The sequence below is a fragment of the Strix aluco genome, chromosome 1, assembly GCF_031877795.1.
Source record: "Strix aluco isolate bStrAlu1 chromosome 1, bStrAlu1.hap1, whole genome shotgun sequence".
NCBI classification, from domain to species: Eukaryota; Metazoa; Chordata; class Aves; order Strigiformes; family Strigidae; genus Strix; species Strix aluco.
Genome location: NC_133931.1, coordinates 128,782,144 through 128,805,476, shown reverse-complemented (window position 1 = coordinate 128,805,476; position 23,333 = coordinate 128,782,144). Strand labels below are relative to the sequence as shown.

The following is a 23,333-nucleotide window of genomic DNA, read 5'->3' as shown; positions in this document are numbered from 1 at the left end:
TACTCTTGCAGTTCATAGCACCTATCACTAATGTTAATTGAATTTAAGGTGCAAGCAATTGGGAGGAAACAGAAAACCCAGACCCCCAGAATTTTTGCTTCATTCATCCTGGAAGGTAACTGAATCTAAATCAGGATGACTGTAAACTTTACAAATTTACATTTATGACACTGAAGATCTGTATTACCATGTTACTGTCTAGAGCAGCATGTGCTTATTTAAACCTTGTGGACATTGTTCAACTTGGAAATTTGCATTTTAAAGGACAAAAATTTTCCTTTAAGCAAAAGATGGTAAGCCATCTTTTGATAAAAAGCAGCTGGCCCTGAGAGAGAGCAGGAGAGGTGCTAGAACAGAAAAGATGGGCTGAAGGAATGTCTCAGCTTCACAGAGTTGACAGCCACAGCCGATAGTGACAGGGTGATGCAAAAGTTAAGTGATGCTCAGAAGAGACCTAGCTGAGGTAAGCTAGTCATTTCTAACCTCCTATTTTAGCTAAAATCATCCCCATAATTTTCAAGTACAGGTTGACAATTACCTGTGTAGATGCATGACACCAACCAAACTATGGATTTAAATCCATATTGGAAGGCGTTCTGAGCAAAAACACAATTAAAATACACCCAAGAAATGTGAGAAAATACATTAAACGGATCTGCCAGCATAACCCATTAACACCACAGGTGGTAAGAATTTTTTTTTTTTTTTAAAGGCCAACTCAACAGCCAACAGCTTGTCTGTCTACTACATACAGATATAAAACATCACTTCCCAGCCCCCTTGAAAATATACTGTTCTTCCATCCTGTTGTGTCACGCATCAGTTACAGTTACGGCAATCTACTGTTTGTTTTTCCAGATAAAATTCTTTTTATGGAATTGTAGTAATTAACAATGACAGTAGAAAAATTGATAGCACCGCCTCTTAAAGTACCATTTCCTGTAAGATGACAGTATCGCCTTGCCAAACTTTAAGTAAATGTCTTCATCTTTTACAGCTTGTGTCTAACAGTGTTTGTTCCAGTCAAAACAGGTCAGCCTCTTCCAAGAGAGGACTAGAGAGTATGCTCTTTAATGTTGGTGACCTTTCCTTCAAACAGTTCTCAGATCTCATGCATTGGAAGGCAGCCTTCAAAAGTTACACTTCAGGTCAAGGACATACTTTTTCTCACTTCTGTGAAAATCTGGCCAATTTGTAAAAGTTTACATCTAGTCAGTGGAAAGCTGTACTTTAAAGCTGCACTTTAGCAGTTAAAATCTCCCAGAGAATCCATCCTTCCTGAGCTTGCTTAAACATTCAGATATTTGGCAGAAGCAGAAGTTTGAGCCAATAAGTCTGGAATCCAACATCAGTTATAGATGGGACAGTGTCAGCAGCAAAACTCTTCTGACAGTTTCCCCAAAATCACAATTCCAAACCTGTTCTTGGCTGAACGCATCTCCAACTCCCTTGCTCCATTTCTGCTCCCCTCTCTCTTCAACCCCGCTAATTACAATAAGGGTGGGAAATGCTAGCCCTGTCCAAGTAGATTCCCCATCTCCATCTCACAGGCTCCTGGCTGAGGCTAGTCAAAGTCAGCAACCCTTCCCATGCTCCTGTTAGTGTTTTCTACACCTTGTGCTGCTTTGAAAGACCTCTGTAATTTGCATTCTTACAGATCCACTGTTGTACTTGTAATTCTCTTCCTGAGATCCTCACACCAACATCTATTCTTAACCGCCATTTCTCCTAGTTCTCCTCTCTATCACTGCCCAGGCATGGACAGTGGCAAGCATTTCAGTGGGGCAGTTGTCTTCTTCCAGGCTGCCAGAGACAGTAGAAAGGGGAGCATGAAGGCTACAGGGAAAACAGGAGGGAAAAGGGGACAAAAATGCATGGATAATGCATGCAGAGTTTTTAACTGTCAGTATCAGAAGAAAACCTCACAATTAAATACAAAGTGCGGGGTGGGGTTGACACTCTTGCAATGAAAATTGCCACGGAAAAAGCCAGTTTCACAAGAGGACTTGAATGCTATTCATAAGCTCAGGACAAGCCAACAAACCAAAAAGCCAGAGCTTAAATCTTGGTTCATCATCCCACATAGTACATGAGCCTTGAGATAAAGACAATTCTTTAGTGGGTCTCTTTAAATCCGTCTTGCTTATTATTATAGCTGAACACAAAAGTGACTTGCTAAGGAAACATGAGGCATGAAGGGTTTTGTCCCTGAGGAGAAATGGAACAGAAAACAAATAGGGCACCTTACCAAGCTGCAGGATCTAGAACTACAACATGCCTAGAGCACTATATTTCTCTATAACTTCCATTTCAATTAGAAAGACTAAAGTAAATAAAATACTAACGGGCTGTGTGGCTGAATAAGTGTACCAACCAATGAGCTCCTTTGTATTTGTAAAAATCAAGCGAGGAGAAAAATCAGACTTTAGCTTTTAATTTGATTTGACCAAGCAGAGATTGGACCAGACCACTCAGTGTATCAGTATATTGCCTACACAGGAGATGAACACCACAGAGCTACTGGATATAATTTCCTTATAAATGTATCAGTATCACCTGGTCAAATATGAGACTCTATTGTCTCACCAACTGAACCCAAACAAACCTGCACAACGCAGACACAAGACTCCTCTGCACTGTGCAACTGCGCAGAAGTTTAAATTCAGTGTAAGCAGTGTTATGCATAAGACCAAGGTTCAGGAGTATAACAAAACCATCGCTGCTTTGAAGAAGTTTCTGAACCTCTGAAAGCCTTTGGAAGACATATTCCTCTAATTAAGCCTTTTCCCAGCAACTCCTGAAGCAAGTTCATCTGCAACAGTATTCTGAGATACTGCAAAAGGTCAAACACATTTTTAGTTTCCACAACTAAAGTCAGAACATCTTAATATGCAGGAAAACACAGCTCAAGTACTATGAAGTCCTTGGAGCTCTTTACTAATTATTTGCTGCTCACCATCTTCTCATACCAAGTAAATCAAAGAATGACTTCAACAAAGCCACCAAGTCTTGTGGGTGAGTTTTTCTGCCACAGGAACACATTCTGACCTGAAAAAGGTCACAGGAATTAGGACAGAAGCAAGTGCCCATAGACACTAATGAATGTCTTTCCTCTGTCAGCATGGCTAGTTAGTGCATATGCTGCATCAGACACTTTGCAACAGTAAACTGCACCTCTGAAGGAACTTACTAAATGAGGAATACTATACCCCTGTTCCAACACATGCCAGAAAGCTCTGGCTAAAAATCAAGAACTGATTACATCCAAAAGTCTAAGAGCACATTCCAGTTGAGATATGCATATTAAAATAGTGGCAGCCAAAGTGCTAACATTCACAAGGCTAAACATCCTCCCTAAATTCCCACCTCGGTTCAGTATTTCAAATAGCACCAGCCCTATGAAAGCAGAACAGAAATGTTCCCAAACAGAAAAAGGGAAGATAAGTGCATGAGACACAGGAACACTATTCATTTATTTCTAATTAGGGCTCAGCATCCTAGTGATGACAGATCAGACTTCAACAGGCCCATCAAAATGCCTCTCCCCCAGCTGGTTAGGATACTTGCATGTGACAACCTGATAACATTTGAAACAAACAGACAAGATCTCCACAGATAAACAAACTTGGTCTGAGGCAGTAAAACACATTCCTCTCCCAAAGTTCTCTGTGACCATGCTAAACTAATTTAATATATTAAGAACAATTTATTTGAGAAGAAACTGTGGTTGGGTATCCGTATCTTGAAGGTATCTTGAACTATATAATGAGTGCTACACATCACAGGAACTGCAGTGGTGTCACTGCCATGAAGGAGTGTATCATTATCTGCAGGTATTTTTCCAACATTTTGTTTTGTTGGCCTTTAACAAGTGCTGTTAATAAAACCTAGTCCTTTTGTACAGTTTGGCTTTCATTTCACTTGAGGAACTTTCATAAACTTGTTTACATAATTCTCAAAGATGCAGATTTATAATTCTGTCAATGATTTTACAAGGTTAATGGCCTCTGTAATTAGATCAAATGAATGAGAAACTGAACTACTTCAAATTTATGCACTTCAGTCAACCGTAAAAACAGAGAACTCTGCAAAGAACTTCGATGTATGAACCAGAGTAAAACCCACCTTTTAGCTGACAGCTCTAAAGCAATGTACAGAAAGGGTCATATTCCTCTTAATGGTGTGTTTAGACTCTGAAGTATTTTGAAGCCTGAAGTCCTAAGAATAGAGATTAACACAATTTCTATTCTAGTTTCCAGACCTAGATGCATCTGAGAAATACTTTTACTCCAGAGGTATAATTTAAAGTAAACAAACAAACACACACCAGAATAAAAGCTCATACTGTGATATTGAAGGCTCAAAAGCATAGATTCTCTTTTCAGGAACATTATCTACCATCCAAGATAGTTTTAATTTAATTTAAATCTCATTTTATTTTTTATTTAAACCTCAAGCTTTTAATCAGTATATTTTAAAATAAATTAATTTAATTAGAACTAAATAGCACTGATAATGAAATCCCAAGTCCCTTATTCAAGAAAAAAATTCAATCCATCTAAAATGAAGTCAATTAAGACTTGAAAATGTCACAAAATTTGTTTAAAATTTTCATATCATGCCTCAATAATTTTTTTTTTAATTAGTTGACATACATTAGCAAGTAAAAAGCTAGATCACATCAGACTCTTTTTAAGGTCAAATAATCTGAAGTTGCAACAATTATAACCCAAATTTCTTTGTGGAACTAAAACTTCCTCAGCCAAACTTCAGTAAAGAACTTAATTTAACAGCAACAACATATCAGAAGTTCATTCTAGAAAAGAAGAAAGGAATAAAATCCCCTGATACTTAAGGGGTTTTTTAAGACCCAGAGTTTTCCTATTGCCTCAGAGAGGTTAGAAGTTGCTTCATGCTCTTGAACTCTGATCAGGAGTTATTCATGTACAAAGAAACAAATTCTTTGAATGTGACATTCTACTTTCTTGTCTACAGCCATAAAAATGGATGAAAAACATGAATGCATGGACTAATGGGGAGATGGGAAGGTTATTAATGCAATTCATAAGCCTCTTGGACTACTGGCAGAAATCCAACCGAAAGGTGTTAAGAAAGTCTTGAACCCATTATCCACAGACATATACTCTTACAGGTTATTTAGTTTGACTTCCTCAATAGAAGGTGCAATTTTCAAGCTCATAAATTTTTACTGAGCATATTTTTAGAAAGACATCCATCCTCTTGCAAAAACCCAGCTGCAAAAGTGCCCCCAAAACCCATCTACATTTGGTAGAGTGGGAAGTTCATCTAATCCTTACACTAATAACTTAAGCAAAGTTTGTTTAATCAAGCTTTAATGGAGACTATACGTTGCTCCAAAACCTTTTCTTTTGCCTTTATATAGATTTGCACTTATTTGTGCAAGCAAGACGGAGAGACAGCAGCATACAGACACACATCAATACCGATCACTTGAATTTTGTTTGTGAGCTGCAGCTACAATCCTTAGCTTCTCCACTGGCATGCAAAATAAAGCATTTTTGATTATGCAAATAGTCCTCTGCTTTGTGAACAGGGTCTCAAGTGATTCAAATGTTAATTCTGTTAGAAATCTTGATGCAAAGCCAGTATTTCAAGCATGTCAGCTTTATAACCAAGACTTTTCTGAGAAACACATAATTGCAAATTGAAAGATACCTTTTAGGACCACAAATACATTGAGATAAAGTAACCTGGAAAACTGTGAAAGTTCTTTACAGCTTTTTGTCAATGAGCCTACAACCTGCTGGGTTTTGCTTTGAGTTAGATGTCCCTTCAGGAACTGGCAGTTTCCTGCTGGTGACAATGTAGGCATTGCTATGCTGAGAAAACCAGAAATGAAAAAACAAAAGCAAATTTTTATCTTGTCCAGATGTGCTAAATGTCTTGGGTTTCTGTCTTCTTGATTTCTTAATAAAACCCTCACACAACCCAATAAATGTTTCTATGAAAACGTTCTTGCTAGTATTAAACACATTTTTCAAGCCCTTACAGCACACAAAAGAGCAAGTGTGCATCCTGCATTTCAAAGAAATAGAGGAAAAGGGAAGTGAGCATGTGGTGTGTGTGTTATCCTGCTGTTTGAGGGTGAAATGTGTAAAATGTAGAGTAGATTACATTCTTTTCCAGATATAAAAATTTGGAAATATTTGGACCACATAAAAGTAGGTCAATTTTGACTGCTTCCAAACTAGAACTTCAAAATATATTGACTTAACAGCTTTTCTTTTTACTTTGCAAGTACCATTTTGATTTTTTTTTTTCCACTCAGCTGTATTTAACCTATCACAGTAACTTGGGTTACTTCGTCCTCTCAGGTTTTGGGAGATTTGAGGGAAGGGAGGATGTTTTCAGATGGAAGCCAGTCCCGCTGGCACTGCTATCATCCTGTCTGACTTTGCTTCTGCTCAGGGACAAACAGGTGATAATTAAGATTAAATAAAACCCAAGGATATTTGTTATATAATTACCTGAGCTGTACAACTAAGACTGGCTTCAAAGAACTAACTCTCAGTTTACGTTACTTATAGACAAAAAAGGGTGTTAGGAAATTTCCACAGGAGATCCAGAGCAAAAAGTCAAATGCTTAAAATTAGCTTGTCATTGACAGTGCAAGTTTTGAGCATACTCTCAAGGCAAAATCCACAGCATTCTTATTCGCATAACCCCTCCTAACATCCCCAAGTAATAGTCAAAGAAAACCGGTCGGTACCACTTCTGCACTGGTTAAGGGAACTCTGAATCAAGCTTCACAAAACAAGGACGACAAACAAGCTGTATCAGATCAGAATGGATACAAATCACCAAGTTAAGCACAGCTAATATATCCTTATTTACAAGGCTTTCTCCATTCATTTTGTTTGTAGTTCACTTTTCAATTAGCTCCAGCTAAATATGCTGCCAGCTGAGAAACTGTGGAAGTCTGTGACAAATGGCCCAGACCTTAAAAATTCAGAAATACACAGTTCCAGATTCTATAGCTGTGCATGTGATGACTTTTTAGACTCTACTGTCATGGCCTGTATTTTAATAAATGGGTCAGAGGTGGAAGGTCACAATATCCTATTACCAGTCTCTGAACCATTCAGTCCCCCTTCATCTCAGCAGAAAAATGCGATACATTATCATCATCTTTTTTTATACTGCTTACTCGGGAGGAACATTCCAAAGTAAAATAATGTGGATATTCATTTTCGTTGCTTTGAAGAAGACAGTAAAGGTCAATTTCCAATTTTGACATACTACTCTCTTCATGTTGATTATAAAGCCTGAAAGCAGTAACTCCACCCATACTGTGAGAAGAGATCCCATTATGGAGCATGCGTTTCAGCTCCATGTAATTCCTGAATGATAAATCTCCCACCTTTCCCAGAAAAAAAAAAAAAAAAAAAAGAACTGTTTGCAACATAATCTTCAGCCTATGGAAAAATACTAGAGAGGAAAAGGAGCAGTGCTGACTCCCAAAGGAATGACCTGACCCAGACAACTCTGCCTACAGCATCCAGCAGCAGTTAGACCAAAGAAAAAAGCAGTCTGTGAAGAAACAGAAATCAAAAACAAGGGAGGAAAAGAAATAACGTATTTTTTTTCTTCACATATGTAACTGCAATATAAGATGTATTTGCTAATGGGTTTTGGACTGTTTTGACTATAACTGATGTTTTTCTTCCCATGAGAAAGGTATCAGTGCATGCTTCTGACTGCAGTGGCTGTTGCCATATTTCATGCCAGTAAAAAGATGCAGGTTACTGAAAATATTTCCCAAGTATTTCAAAGTTTCAAAACAATTAATGCTTAAAATCTTCAGCAAAGTACTGTGATCTAAACATAGCATTTTACCGTGCTGGGATTTTTTACTTCCCTGAATACATGACATATTTAAGGAAAAACTGAATCGCTACCACAAGAGGTGAGAATAAAAGGCAGTAAGGCAAAATACTGCAGTAGCCTCATCCTTTCAGGCTGCCTGTCTTCTCAACTAGCAAGCCTCTTCTGAAGGCATGGCCCCATCATTTGCAAACAACAATCATTCTCCCTTTGATATAGGAGTGATATACATAGATATAAAACCAGAATTGTATCTTGTGTCTGAAAAGTGACTGATGGTGCTTCATTTTAGGACCTGTTCATAAACAAGTTACAAATTTGCAATGAACTAGTTGGTTTTTTCCAAGGAAAAAAAGTAGTTATTGTGCTGTGAACAAAAGCATTGAAAACAAAGACAGTATTGTGGATCCAGCAGTAGCACATGCACATCTTCATTGTTATACTCGTGTCTGAAGAACCAGGACTGTTTCATACCATACTTCCAAGTAAATTACACACATTGGGAAAATTAGAATAATTAATTCATGAGCCTTTTGTGTTAAAACCCCACAAAGCTGTTCTGATGATGTGTTTATGAATGATGGCTGAAGTTGGTAGCAAGAAGATGGTCATGTGTCTCAAACACAACTGATGAAAACGGACATCTTTCATGGGAAGGATTTTATCTTTATCTAGATGTGGGTACACATCAAAATCACATTAGTCATTCTCTGGGTTGATCAAAGCCAGTATGTGACTCTTTGTAAAGGATTTGGTTGTTTGGATGACAGGATTAATCAGCTTTCTATGTCAAGTCTTAGACATACAGGAGACACATGCACACACTATATATATACGCACCCACACACTCCTTTCCATACATGTGGTGATGTATCTCCTTCAAGGGGGAACGATTTAACACCAGGAAACCAGACAACCTTCTCTTGTCCTTATTTTGCATTTATCCAAAGTTGAAACTAGTTCTGCTGAGATACAACAGTCACCTACTAATTTAACACATGCAAAAGACTATGGAGAAAACTCAAGTAGACTGAAACAGTTCAAACTAAGTTGCCACCTTGCTCCAGTACTTTCAAAATCCAGGACACAGCAGTGGAAACACACACACAAAACACGCGGAGGTCTTGATGAAGACAAATGTCTTTGTACATATTTAAAGTCCCCACTTTAATCACAAGGATAATGATACTATTGCTAAGATTATTCCTTTCACAAAAGGGAGATATAAAAAAGAAAAAATGATTTGAAGAATTGCCTAGGCTCAGGAGACATTTCTTTGCCTCAGCACCTGATGATATCAAAGTTTTATTTCACCAGGTAGTCATGGAAGGTACTGGCACTTGGAAGGGTGCCTTAGGGTCTTCTAAGCAATTCAAGCTGAGATGCCATCACTTGGTATCATCTCCATTCATATTAACAACCAGCTAGTATCTGTATCACAATTCTATCCACTCCAACTGGGATATGGTCACAGGGCAAAAACTAATGCTACTTGGAGCGAGATTAACTTAGCTCTACATTTTATGGTGGTAGCATGTGCTATAAGAGGAGGTTAGATTTGCATACAGCATAAAAAGACTGACCCTCACCAACTTCCACTCAAACAAGAAAGCCACGAGGGCTGCATAAGGGTTCTGCATGACTTAAGAGTTATGCATTTTAGTTATATATGAAGAAAGGATTGACACCCTCCTTTTAGCCTTCATATTCGGGTAACTACCATTTTTTTCTATCCTTCCCATCATACTATCAGGGATAGTGAGAGCAGCTGACCAGACAAACCTGTAAGGCAACAGTTCTGACTCCTGCATTAAATAGGGAGGAGAAGAAACATTTTTGAGCAGAAGAAAACTGCTTGGAGCAGAAGGCCCCAACAAAATCAAAAGCCAAGCCAGAGAGCCCTGAAACTCAGGTCAGAGGAAACTATAGGCAATTGCCTTACTGAGAAGAGTTCAATAGCACCCCTGAACTAATGGATTTGTAACCTTCTAGCACTGGATATAGCAAGAGATCCTTTATCCAGTACCTTCCATGTGAATACTGAAGATGCACAGACAACTTCTTCAGTGGAAGTAGGTCAGAGTCTGAAAGATCTACCATTAAGCTAACTGATAACAAGGATGAGGAAAGGATTCCTGATGGCGAAATGATGATATTAAAAAAAAATAATAATCAAAAAATCCACAAAGTGTCACCCCATTCTTTTCTTGCTTGAACTGTGCCCAAGAACAAAAGCCAGAAGAAGGTCACAGCTTGCACATCAAAAGTACTGAAGATTCAATTGATACAGCCGTGTTCCAACTCAGCAGGCTAAAGATAAAATATTGGAGGGGGAATGGGAGGAGGACAGAGGGGACAGAATATTCTGTGGTACAGATTTAGCTCTATGAAGCTGGATAGTTTGGAATTTTCATTTGCACTTTTCAGAAAAGCATGACACTTTTCCCACATGATAGTTCATTACAGAGTTTAAAATTTATATCACAATTCTCAAAGGGAAACACCATCATTTATGTTGCATTTATGTAATCCCAGCTCTCCTGAAGGTTTTATAACTGTGAGAACCACTAATTTGTTAGAGGGTAAAAAGGGAAAAAAAGGAGGAAAAAAATATACTATGCTCAGCCTATGAATAGCAAGGAACAAAGAAACAAGCAAGACAGACTTTATCAATCTCTACTATTTCTGAGCACCCTACAAGGACAGAAGCCTTCATTTGGTCCACCAAAAAAAAAAAAAGAGGAATGAGCACAGAGCAATTTGGACACTCTGAGAAGCAGGATACAGTAACATCACAGTAACCACTCACACTGTATCTGAGATTGGAAAACTATAAGCTCTCCCATGTTCATCTGAAATGACCAGAAGTTCAGTTCACCTGTTTCAGCCAGCCAGTTCAACTGCTTTCAGAGAAAGGCAAATGAATACTGTCCGTAAAATAAATTAGCAGCCAGTCAGGGCTGAGGAGAACAGCAGGAGGGAAAGCAGAATAAAGACGAAAGCTCCTGCTGCTTCAAAGCTCCACATCGCCAAAGATCTAACATGCTTCTCTCAGACATACACAAATGCACACAAGTGCACATGCAGGAGAAAGCAAAAATGAAATATGGTTGAAAATCTGAGCTATCAAAAAGATGTTCAGTCATAAAACCTCCAGAACCTAAAGGAAATTTACGTAATTTTTCTATTATTAATGTTCAGTAAGAATGAATATACACTTCTCTACAACACAACACCTCATTTAATACAACATCCAAAAGTCTTGGAAATTTTAAAAGCTGACTTAATTTCATAAGAAAGGTCCCAGGAACATCCTTTTCCAAATGTACTGTCATTTTTGAAGCCCAACCTGTCTTAATTTGGAAAACCTGTGGCCCGCTTTTATTTTGAGGAAGCATACAGTTCGGGGTAAGGCTGCAGGATGCCCATATCAGAAAGAGAAGTTAAAATTGCTGGAGTTTCTTTACTTTTGAATAGTTTTTGACCTTAAATATCCAGCAATAAAGCGTCCCAGAGGTTCTTGGCTTGTGTTTGTTATTTTTAACAGCAGTGAAAAACAAAGCTGTTATGACTACAAGCTGCACTGACATTGCAGGGACTTTACAGTTAATTGAGCTGTAGCTATTTAGCCTGCAGTAGGCACCAGCTCTGCCAACTCTGTAGGCAATGAAAAACCTCCCAAGCTACAGCCAAGCTACTGTCCTTTTCTCTTTTTACTTAAATGCTCCAAAGCAATGTGGCTTCTGGGGAGAGTGAACTTAGACTCTAAAAACATAAAGACACAAAACCTCTATAGTAATTCATGTGACATGCACGCTCAAAATAGTTACATCTCCATAATCTCAAACATAATCTCTTGAAGTTCCCTGAGACTTGTTGAGCCAGACACATATGAAGCTTTTAGGCATTTCAGTTATGGAAATTTAAATTTCTTGACTGGACTCCATGAAGGAAATGTGAAAGTCCTCCATACTCCTATCATTCAAAAGAAAGCAGCTATCAAGCTTCCTTAATTAAAAAAAAAAATTAAAAACCCTGCATAAAAGGAAGAATAGGTTTATTTTTTTGTAAGAGGGTGATTTACCTTCCAAACAAAAGAATAATTTACTCTTTACTGCCAGATGAAGATGGGATTCCCACTGCAATTTTCATGTTTATCTTCTACCAGTACATCAATCAACAATAACTCTTAGAAAAAAAATAGGCAGATATTGTTTCATTGTGCCCTTGACCTACAGCATACAACTTTCCAGACCTACTCTAATAGGAGGCTTATCACCATGAGTCATCTAACTAGTGCCATGAGGTCATTTGTTGACTTAAAAGTTGTAAAGATCATTATGCTATATATCAGTCAAAAATCACTGAGCTGGAAGCGCGTGCAATAACTCAGGTAACAATTCAATATGAGGTCACAAGAATTATATCAACTGAGTAAAAATATAACTTTCTGCAGCCCTTCCTTAGATGGTATGTGTACAGACTGTGCTGTTTCTCTTGGATAATACAGAAGCACAGTTGGCTTTACATCACTTGCAGTATTGTTACTCCAAAGCAGTATTTTCCATTGTGCACCCATTAGGAACACCATGCAAAAAATGACACATTCACTTAAGTAAGAGTCTCTCTTGGCAAACTGATCTTCCCTGAACTTTTTTCTCAGCAGTTACTCTGCCTCAATTTTCCACAGATAAAACTTTAGTGAAGATTTATCCCCTCCATCCTGACAACTTCAGAAGGGGAGGCCTCAGAAAACCTCCCAACCTCGGAAAGTTTGTCCACTCTGGGGCATAAAGGTGGACTTGCATTTCTTACATAAAGACCTTTTAAGGTTTTCATTTTTTGTTTCTTTTCTTCTCTCATACCACATAGTGACATACTGATGGAAGAGGCCTGAAACTCTGAAGACTTCCTAAGATGTTTTGTGGCCAAGAATTAAGCATCTCTCCTCCCTGCTCTATACTGACACTCAAAGGCATTAAGTTTTCTCCCACAAGTCACAAAACATACTTATTCACTATACATGCTGAACTGCCTTTAAAAATTTAAGTTAAAGAAACTGATTAAGCAAATCCTGTGTTAGTTTTATAATGCAAGACAGCTGGCTGCTTCCAAAACATTTATGCACTATTTTTGCACGCTGCTATCCCTATGCAGCATTAAGGTAACTGTCTTGGATGCTGAAGTAGATGGAAAATTATTATCTCGGCAACCGTCAAACTGAAGATGTAGAGACAGTCTCTGACCTGAACACTTTTAAATGTGAAACACAAATAGGTACAAATACATATTATTTACAAGATGTAAACACAAAAATTAATAAAAAGAGAGAAATAAACTAAAAGTTGCCTAATCTGTTGGCATTTAAATGGCAAAGTACAAAAATATCTACAAAACGTGCCTGGTTTGGATGATGCTTTGAAACATCACCTAGGCCTATGGAAAATAAAACACTACCATTTACTACTAGTAAATCAGATTAAGCAAAGGACTGGCAATATTTCCAAGGGTAGAAAATGAAAAACAAATACAAAACAGTTTTCATGATTAGGATGAGTTAGAAATAATTTTACTGCTCAAGAAAGGAACACAGTAAGAAAATTAATCTCTCAAGCAAGGTAATGACAAAACCAAGGGATGTTTGTCTACATAATACTCAAAGAGCAAAATCCTTGTCATGCTGAATATAGGGAATATTATTACTCAGAAATCAAACAAGATAACTGCAGAATTGTAAATCAAGCTGTTTCCAGAATTAGAATTTACCACACAGTTCAGTGTTTAGCCTAGATGAACCTATGATATTACAGGAAATCAGGGAAATGAAATATCTGAGATACAAGTTAAGGTCAGTTAACATTTCTGCTGGCTGCAGTGGATTTAATAACATTTCAAGTCTGATGCTGAAACATCTCTGAACAGCTGATAATGAGAGTTACAGTAAAAGAATATACCACAACTACATTAACACAGAAAACAAATAATTTTCTAATCTCTATTCTACCAAATTTAGTTTAAATGAGAAAATAGTGTGTAAATGACTTTCAGACTCCATACTGTCTAAGCTATCACAGTTGCATGCACATAAAGAATACAACAGTAATATGGTGGCCTGCACCATTCATATGTGATCAGAAAATCACATAGGTTTAACCCACTTAGGTATACACATCCAATCAATTGCGCTTTTTTCTCTTTTTTCTTTTTTTTTTTTTTCCCCTTTTTCTCAAGCTCTTCAAAGGTAAAATAGATCATCCCAGACCAAGTGAGTTAAATTCAGAGTGAAACATCCTATAAACTGCACGCCACTAAATGAAAGCATCAGTAAGTCGGTACAACTGACTCACATCAAGTTGAAAGAACATTTAGCACAGGCTACTTACAAATTTTTTTCTAGAAATTCAATAGAGCACTAAGCAGCACTGATAAATAAGCCACATTTACCTATTTTCATTCAAACCTATGTAACTGATAACTGGTAGAAGACACAAACCCACATCTGCTGTAAAAGCAGAATTACTTTATAAGCTTTATTGAAGTTTTAGCTAAACCTCCCCCAGTCATTAACATTAACTATGATTCTTCTTATGCAGCTTTACTGGTGGGGAATTTTTTAAATTTTTCCTTCCATTTTTTGTTCCAACCAAGTTAGTGCTTGTGTCTGCAGACACATATTCCATATTTATATCCTGCATTTTCCTACTCTCTTAGTCTTTTTTCTTTGTAACTTTGTTTTCCTTTGAGCTTGATTCTGCTGCTGTCACAACAGTAACAATACGCTTCCCTGTACACAGATAGCTACAAAATTCCCTCAGCATGACCACTGCTTAAGACTGCAGCCTGTAACTTCTCCATAATTAACACCACACAGCATCCCCATCGGGAGCACTGAGCAGGAATGCTATTTTCTCTCACTGCTTTACCCAAGCAGCCATGAGAAATGCTAAACAATTTATTTACATTAGTTTTAGTTTATAAATAACTAGACTTTTGCCTGAATTTGCCTTACATTGAAGGAAAATTAGAAAATAACAAGTAAATCAAGGTCTAAACCTGCCTGGGTTTCTCAATTATGAAACACTTCGGAAAGAAATGCCCTCTAACAGATCTCTGGCTCATGATACAATACTGGCATTTTTTTTTATTTGAGCAACACTACTCAGATAACTGAAATTACAAGTTGATCTCATCTTCAGCAGTATTTGTCCTTGTTCTAATTGTCCCAGTCTAAATTATAGTGTTGGATTCCTCAGTCAGCCAATGGAGATCAAGAAATATCTGCTTAACACAGTGTCCCGTTCTTACTGTTCTTCCGTATCAAACTTATCAGATAACTTCAAGAGCTTATACAAGCATTTCTTTTCTCCTCCCCCCCCCCCCCCCCCCCCCCCCCCCCCCATGTAGCCAAGATCAGCCACGGCTGCATCACAGAACCCACCATGTCCAAGATGGATTAGATGCTGCTAAGAGGAAAGCAACAGCTTCCTCAGGTCCTGTGAGTGAAGTCCACAGCTGTAGCATTACTGTTAAATAATACAGGTCTGGCACAACATCAGAGATTACCTTCTGAAAGTTATATTTCTCATACGGCCTTCCTTACTTTTCTGTCCTAATATTAATAGCTCCTGCAGATCTGAATGAAGTTCCACTACCCAGGCGACAGGATTACGTTTACCAAAAAAACCCCAAAACCCACACAAACAAACAACGTATAACCTGAGTTTCACCCCACCTAACCAAGAGTCTTCAAAAAGTCGAGAAAAAAAACTCTCATTAGCCTAATACTCTTTGGATCCAGTCACAGCCTTAGATGAGTACTTAGAAATACAACAGATGCATACAGTCCCATCAAAATCAGTGAGATACCGCATACTTAAGAAAATATATATTATTTAATAACTTTAAGAGCTTTTCTAGACAAGAGCTTTGTTCTACTAATATTGAAGTACCAGAATTTTAACTGGCTTCAACCACAGTGCTGTAGTCACAGCTAAAAGGAAAACTTTTCCAATGACAGTGTGAAAAGTATTTTCATGCGAGTATGCTTTTATAATTTAAAAAAAAAAAAAAGTAGAAAAATCTCTGTTCTTCCTCCTAAAAAATACTTATTTATACTGAGCTCACACAACAATTTATGGAGGAAAACACATTATACTGTATTTGACAGTTATAACACTATAAATTTTCATCTAGACCAAACTCACATTGAAAAACCTTTTAACTGTCACTAAAAAGGAGCAAGAAAGCCATATCTATTTTTTCCTTATTAAGTCAGTACCTTATCAACTGAAAACCTGGAGAACAATAAACGTATTTGAAACACAGGTTGTTAAGCCTTGAACTTAACATTACAAATATTGAAAGCTGCGCTCGTAACCCTCTGCACACCTCGTTATCATGGCACAGCTGTGGGGACAGACAGCTCACAGATAAAATATATATCATTATGAATAAATGTGTCAGATCATTCAATAATTATTGCTCAAACAAAGCAGTACAGAAGAGCTGCCGAAATACCTTCATAAATTGGCCACCCACAGTTTTCTCTCCTTTGTGAAAGAGCCCCCTTTAAAATGCACAACCTTGGGATGGAAATCCACAGTACTTCAGAGGCTTCTAACTTCAGGATGTCAGTCACATCAAACAAGGATTTGGTTTTTTTGCCCAGTCCAACCCAAAACAGGCTCAATGTACAGACAGACATATGGCATATGGACAGCTGCAGGAACATAGGCAGGAGCAGCGGACAAGGGAGCTGCAGCTGCTGGGACTGTGGCTGCGATGGCCACGAAACTGCACACCTCCCATGCAGGGCCATGCTGTGGACCCTGCGAGGGCTGATGTTCTGGTATCTCCCTGGCTCATCCCACCTTAGGAATTATGCCAAGATAGGCAGCACAGTTTTAAAAGTTCCCTCAAAAGCCACAATCTCATTCATCTCTAGTTCACTACCAACTTCAGCTGAGTCTGAATCAGTGGTGTGATGGTAAATTGTTTATTATTTCTATACCACAGCTCATTTTTAGTACCTTGTAACAGAGGAGGCCCATGCAGAGAAGGCACATCCAGCAATTTCTGCAGAGGAGCTCGACACAGGCATGCTCAGATAAAGCATCTGTCACTAGGGACCACAAGAGGCTGACAAGGAAGGATAAAGGAGCAAAGCAGAAAGCGTAACAGGCATCTCCGAGCACACTTCCCAAGCCACACAAGTTAAGAGTCCATGGGGAAGGAAAAACAAACAAAAGCTAGTCCCAAACTACACACAGCTTCTAAGACGCCTGTATTTTTGCTCCCTGATCTTCTGATTGCCTTCATCAAGAAACACTTCTTCACTTCATGCTGCGGGTATATGAAAAATTACATCTACCTTCATCTTAGGTGCTGCCTGCAGGCAAGAAGCGCGACTTACATAGTTCTCTTATCTTTCAGAGTGACTTCTCACACCCACCTTAAACACACTCTTAAGTACTCATTTGTATAGTAAATCTAATAGGAGCCAAAGCAGAGGCAGAGCTGCATTCTTTAACAAGAACTCCCACACCAGAAGCTTTGTTTTTGAAGCACCAAAGTTTCTTCCTACTAAGAACATAACCATATAATTTGAATTCTCAAGCTATTCACTATAGCATGGCACAAAAAAAAAAGAAGTGCAATGTAATCACAAAAAAACCCCCATGTATAATCATTAAATGTGAGTGCATACCTTCCCTGATAGCGGTAAATGGGGTTCCTTCCTCTTCTTGTAATCTAATCACCTTCAATGCCACCAGCTTTCCATTTACCCTGAAAGGGAAAGAGGGGAGGGAAAGGAGAAATAAAAAACAAAATTAAAGCAGAAACAGTTTTTCTCATAATAGAACTTGTTTCCCATCATGTACTTATTCAATTTCTTCCTCTCAATGCCAGTGATTCATTTATAGCACTGTAAGACACATTTCATAGCTTCCATAATGTCAACTTTATATTTTCACACTCAGATGCAATCCAAGAAATGATCTCAGTTTTATCTGAGTCAGTCTGTTTCCTTTCTATCACAGCACTAAACTGAAGCTTTGTTAAGAAGCATCACATTGTAAAATATGGTTTTAAAGTATCTGTCCTTTATTTGATCAATTTTTTTCAAAGAAAAAGGCATTTGATTTTCATCAATCACCCCACTTGCAGTATATCTATATTTATACTGATTGCCTCCTTCCCACTGCATCATACCCATAATTATCACCCTCAAAAAGCTATGGAAGTTTGAGATAGGAAATATTTTTTAGGTCATTCTGGCCATTTCCTGTTAGGGCAGGATTGTTCCAAGCTACATTCTTGACTACATGGCCCAGGCTAGTTTTAGATTATAATGACTCTCATTTATAAGCTTAAAAATATTTTGTGCTCCAAGGGACAAAACTTCATAACAGGTCACTCTAGTTTAAAATCTTTTTGTCTGGTTTCACTTCTAGCATTCAAAATTTCACCACACATGAATCACATTCAAGGCCTTGCAAAAAAATCAAGTTGGTTCAGTTTATCCAAAGTTAATCCCACAAAAACTGAATGAAAGATAAAAAATTATATTGATTACCCTCCTCAAGAACAAACTCATATTCTGAAATTTTAATAGACTCCCCAGGTATGACAAGCAATGGTGAGGATAGATTACCAAAAAGCCATAACACAGTTGCCAAAAAATTATTAGTATTACTGCAATTTCTTTCTGTAAAAGCAAAATTAGCCTTACAGCCACAATGCCCAAGGAAATATTGGAGCTTCACACTCCTGTAGTCTTGGAGGTAATTCCCTATTGTACTGAGCCCTAAAAGATGTATCCATTTTTCTAAGCAAGATGATACGGACAGTTACCAAGTCTGAATTCATCTTCTCCCTCAGGCTTTTAATTTTTGCAGTTAGATTACTTCAGTGACAGGATGGCTACCATCTTGTTTCTTCTGACTGTTCTTCTATAATTGCCAGAATCTCATTAGCCCTATACACAGCATTGGGTAATGACTCTGAGAAACTTAAGAAACCCTGGTTATCAAAAGACGGTTTACTCATCACCTTCCAACTAGTCATCATGCTTCAGACTGGCACCAGTTCAAGTCTCAGGCTGCCAGCCACTGTTGAAAGATAATTATCAGCTTAACCTTACTTGATTATCTGGATTTTTCCTTATAATTGCTTTACATATTTTTTTGGTTAGATTAAACAGGACTTCTGGCACCAGAAAAAGATAAGCCTTGCCCCAAGTAACTTCATGTGTCATGCACAGACAGGAGAATAAACCATAATAAAAGCAGAAGCAGAAAGACTGATGACAGACATGCGGTTCATATACGCGTGTAGTTTTCAATTCCTCCATCAATACACCACCCTACCTATCACATACATATAAGTAAATTAGATACCTGGATAACTTGATTATTTTACAATAGATGAAATAACTGTGCAGGAGGAATTTAAATAAGAAAAGCAAGACAATTTTTCAGATCACGAACAGGACAGATGCTGTGTTCAGAGAAGGCAATGCAGAACACAATGGAAAAAAGCAGATCAAGGAGGTGCTAAGGAAACAGGGATGTGGAGTCTCTTTGCCAGAGAAATAGTCAAATAGCACACAGCATTGTGTAGATTATGTTCTTTTTAATCTGAAGTTCTACATTCCATTGACTCATAAATAACACAAATAGCATTAGTATGGTACTCATTTCAAACAATTCCCGATTAAACTCAGTAGGTGGGCTGTGCTATTTAGTTATCACTGCCACTTTGTCATTGGTACCTGTCACCATCTTGATAGGCATCACAGCAACTCTTAATACTATCAAAATGATCAAACTAATCTCAAATAGTGTTCCTCTCGGATTTCATTCTCCCCTTTAGTGTTATTTATCTCCAGTATATCAATCTATAACTTTCAGAATAAAATGGCCTCCTTATTCTCATTTACTAACCAGTCATTAAAATTTTTTTTTTCAACTCATTTTCTATAAACACAAGCATATAAAACTGAAGATGTGAGAAATGATGAAGTATCATCAATTAAAAGGGATAGGTGTGTATATTCACATCCTTTATTCTCCCACTGATGCAATCTCAGGATGCAGTTAGATGATGCTGCAGAGATGAACTAAGGGCAACCTTAGGGTATAGCCTTGCTCCTGCTAAATCCCTGCTGCACACTCCTGCCACTATCTTGTATTTTCTCTCATTCCTGCTAGACTCTACAGTGAGACTGCTCAGGGAGCTTAAATAGGAGAAGACTGGCTCTTCCAAAAGAACTAAATCATAATCTTTAAAAATGGTAAAGGCATTTTTCACATTTTAAAAGCAAAAACCACTAGAAAATATATGAGAAGAACTGGGACCACCTCTTGAAAAGCAACGAGCCATAGGATCAAGCCACCTATGTCACGAAATTATGCCCTGAATATTGTCATGACATGCCAAAATAACATGGCAATTTCCTTAGAAACAAGATTGAAAAAGAGACACCTGGAGAAAATTACCTCTGCAACCTATCAGAACTTGTCTTTGCAGTCTCCAATAGTGATCAGATAAGGTTAGCAGAATTCCTCCCAGATATTACTTCACATTTGTCTTTCACAACTTTTAAAGCACACTCAGTATTTTCATTATTTTCAAAAACAAGTAGGAAAACTGACAGGCAGACAGCCTTTTAGTGAAAAGGCAACACTGATGCCCCTTTTAACATCTAGGATTCATTAAACCACCTCTCTTGCTCACCATCCAAAGTAAACTATTTCCCACCTTCTCAAACAATACGCTTAGCTGGGTCAAGGATTTCACTTATCATCTTATGTCCATCCTCTCAACTGCCTCATTAGTTTCTATTAAGGACAATACTGATTATAAGATTTCTATTTCCTAACTCACAAGCCATTCTCCTTCCTAAACTAACTTGCCCTCTTTCTCCCTCTCATCCAGAAATCGTCAGAGGAAGGACAGAAGTCCTGAAGCCTCTATAACTATCACACAAAGCTACTTTACTCTAGGCAAACCACCAGCAGCTGATGGACAGTTTTCCAATGTATGGAAATTTCAGCATTTTAATGTTACATAATCCCTTCTAATAAATTTCCGATTTTATATGCAATGTAGGCAAAAGAAAAATGAATCCAAATTGGTTTATGTGGCATACAGTAAAAGTCTGTATATTATAAAAAATACAAACGAGCCAGATATTACAAAAAATGCTAATATAATGTGTCATTCTGCCTTTTCTAAAACAGCACATATCAGCACTACCAAAATAAATACATTTATAAAAATTACCATTTTATAAGAAAGTAGAGAAGATTAGAAATTATTTAATGCTTTAATGCATCATTAAGAACATATAATACTGACGAATATAAAGTAACTGATGACTTAATTGGCTTCACTGGGGATAATGCTGATGATGCCACATAGAGAACAAAAGAGTACAATAACACTATTTTCTCAAGTTCTTCAGTTATATTTAGATGCAATAAGTGTTCTAAATATAACACATTTAAAAGAGTCGATTAACATAAAATCTGCCACTCTGATTTCAATCAGTTTATTTAATACAGTTTTACCACTGGCTAGACTTGAGGCTGAGTTTATAACTCAAGCAAGTGATAAGTTTGGGAATATTTCTGCAAAGAAAAATCAGTAGACAGTACTGGGATGATGCTCTGATTTGTGATACACATTTCAAGAAAATAATTCTTATGAAGAAAAGCAACTCTCACTTGTTAAATATTCATTTACACAAAAAGCTCAAAGTTTGATGATCAAACCCTGAAAATATCTAATTAGATCTACTCTGTAGTGATATTTATGTCCCAAACAGAGGTCTAAAACCCAAACAGACCATAGTGGACTAATGAAAACAGGCTCTGCCAGAATTTTCCTTTGAAGAAACCTGACAGAGGAAAATTCACTGTTGGTTAAGTCATCTCTGATTATTCTACCAACGAGTAACTAATTCCACATTGAGGGAGAAACTTCTTTTAATCATTATCATAAAAGACAGTTCAGTGTAAACACAGTTTATATTATATTCGTCTTACTGAAAAGGACTTACGTTTGTAGTTTACAAAACCCACTTAGGGTAGCATTAAAGCCCTATGGTGCAAATACTCAAGGGACTAACACAGCTCCCTCAATTTCTCTTTTTGACTCCCACTATCTTTTACCTCCATCCTAAACAAAAGTTACCTTGTTTTAGAAGAAGCCAGTGGATTAAAGATACTTCATAATGCTGACGTTTATTAGGACTGAAAAATAGAAGATCAAAGAGTTCAGAGAGAGATGAAGATTTAAATTATTAATTAGTGTTGTCACTGGAACTCAGGGATCCTGTTCTTCACAGACTCAAGGGAGTCTCATACAGTGTGACAGTCCTCACTTGAACAGGAGCAGGTGAGCAGCACCACAGCATTTACCTCCAGGTCCCTGACCCTACCTCCCAGCCCACATCACTCAGTTCAAACTAAGCAGATGCTCATCTTAGCACAGGTGGTACACTTGACCTACGCCTGCTAGAAGCAAATCACCTGGAACTGGCAGCAGAGAGCGCAATGCGCTGCTCTGGTCCTCCTCCATATACCTTCCATCTCTATGGGCCCCACTGATGTTCATATAAAGAGAATTTGAAGACAAACTTAGTATGGTATCACTTATAAGTAAAGCGGCCTCTTACAACTCTGCAGACCGACAGTCACAGGGGACCTTCTGAGAGATGCCTTTCCACAGCTAACTGGAAAATACATTGGTGCATAATGGCATTTAGTTGGCAGATTACTTCAGCGTTTGCTCTACCATTCCAATCATGCATACATGTGTCAGTGCCAATAAATTATTATCCAATAACTTTTAGCACTTGTATCCAATATAACTATGTTCTATCCTAGTCTTTCTATACTTTGCTGTGCAATCCTGGGTAAGTAATATAATGGATTTTCTTTCCCCAGTTTCATCCCCTGCTACGAGAGATAATGATGCTGTCACCTCTGTAAACTGCTTTGCAGGTTGAAGCACAGCATATACAGTGTAATGTCCTCTTTATATATACAACTAGAGAGGAAAAATCTCCCAATGTTTCTTTTAAACACTGAGAAATTCAGTCAGTAAGCAATGAATGTAGTCAATGATTCATCTTCCAGTTAGAAGCTTAGTAAGTTATTTTAGTACTTACACTACTTTAATAATTTTTTCCAGCATTTGGCATTTTAGTTCAACATCTAGTTATCATTAGTTTTGCATCTAGTCCAACCTGAAGTTACTGTTTTTATTAAAGATTTACAATGCTAGAGAATTTTAAAAGCATCTATGTACACAGTTTATAAACCCATGTGATGACTTTAAAATGCATAGTAAAAAGCAGCCTACAAAAATCAGTTAAGCACATCAATTAAAAAAAAATGTGGGGAGAAAAAAGAAGAAAAAAAATTTGGGAGGCTCTAGTAGATAAGTATAAAGTGCCT

At 37.6% G+C, this 23,333-nt stretch overlaps 1 protein-coding gene across 6 annotated transcripts in view; it reads right to left on the bottom strand.

The window, feature by feature from the left end:
• CDK14 (cyclin dependent kinase 14) overlaps nt 1-23,333 on the bottom strand; it is a 321,627-nt gene that overhangs the window by 196,500 nt on the left and 101,794 nt on the right. For all 6 annotated transcript variants that reach the window (XM_074835205.1, XM_074835223.1, XM_074835248.1 and 3 more), the window contains one exon: nt 17,573-17,652. In XM_074835205.1, coding sequence (XP_074691306.1) covers nt 17,573-17,652 — 80 coding nt within the window. The remainder of the gene's footprint in view (nt 1-17,572; nt 17,653-23,333) is intronic.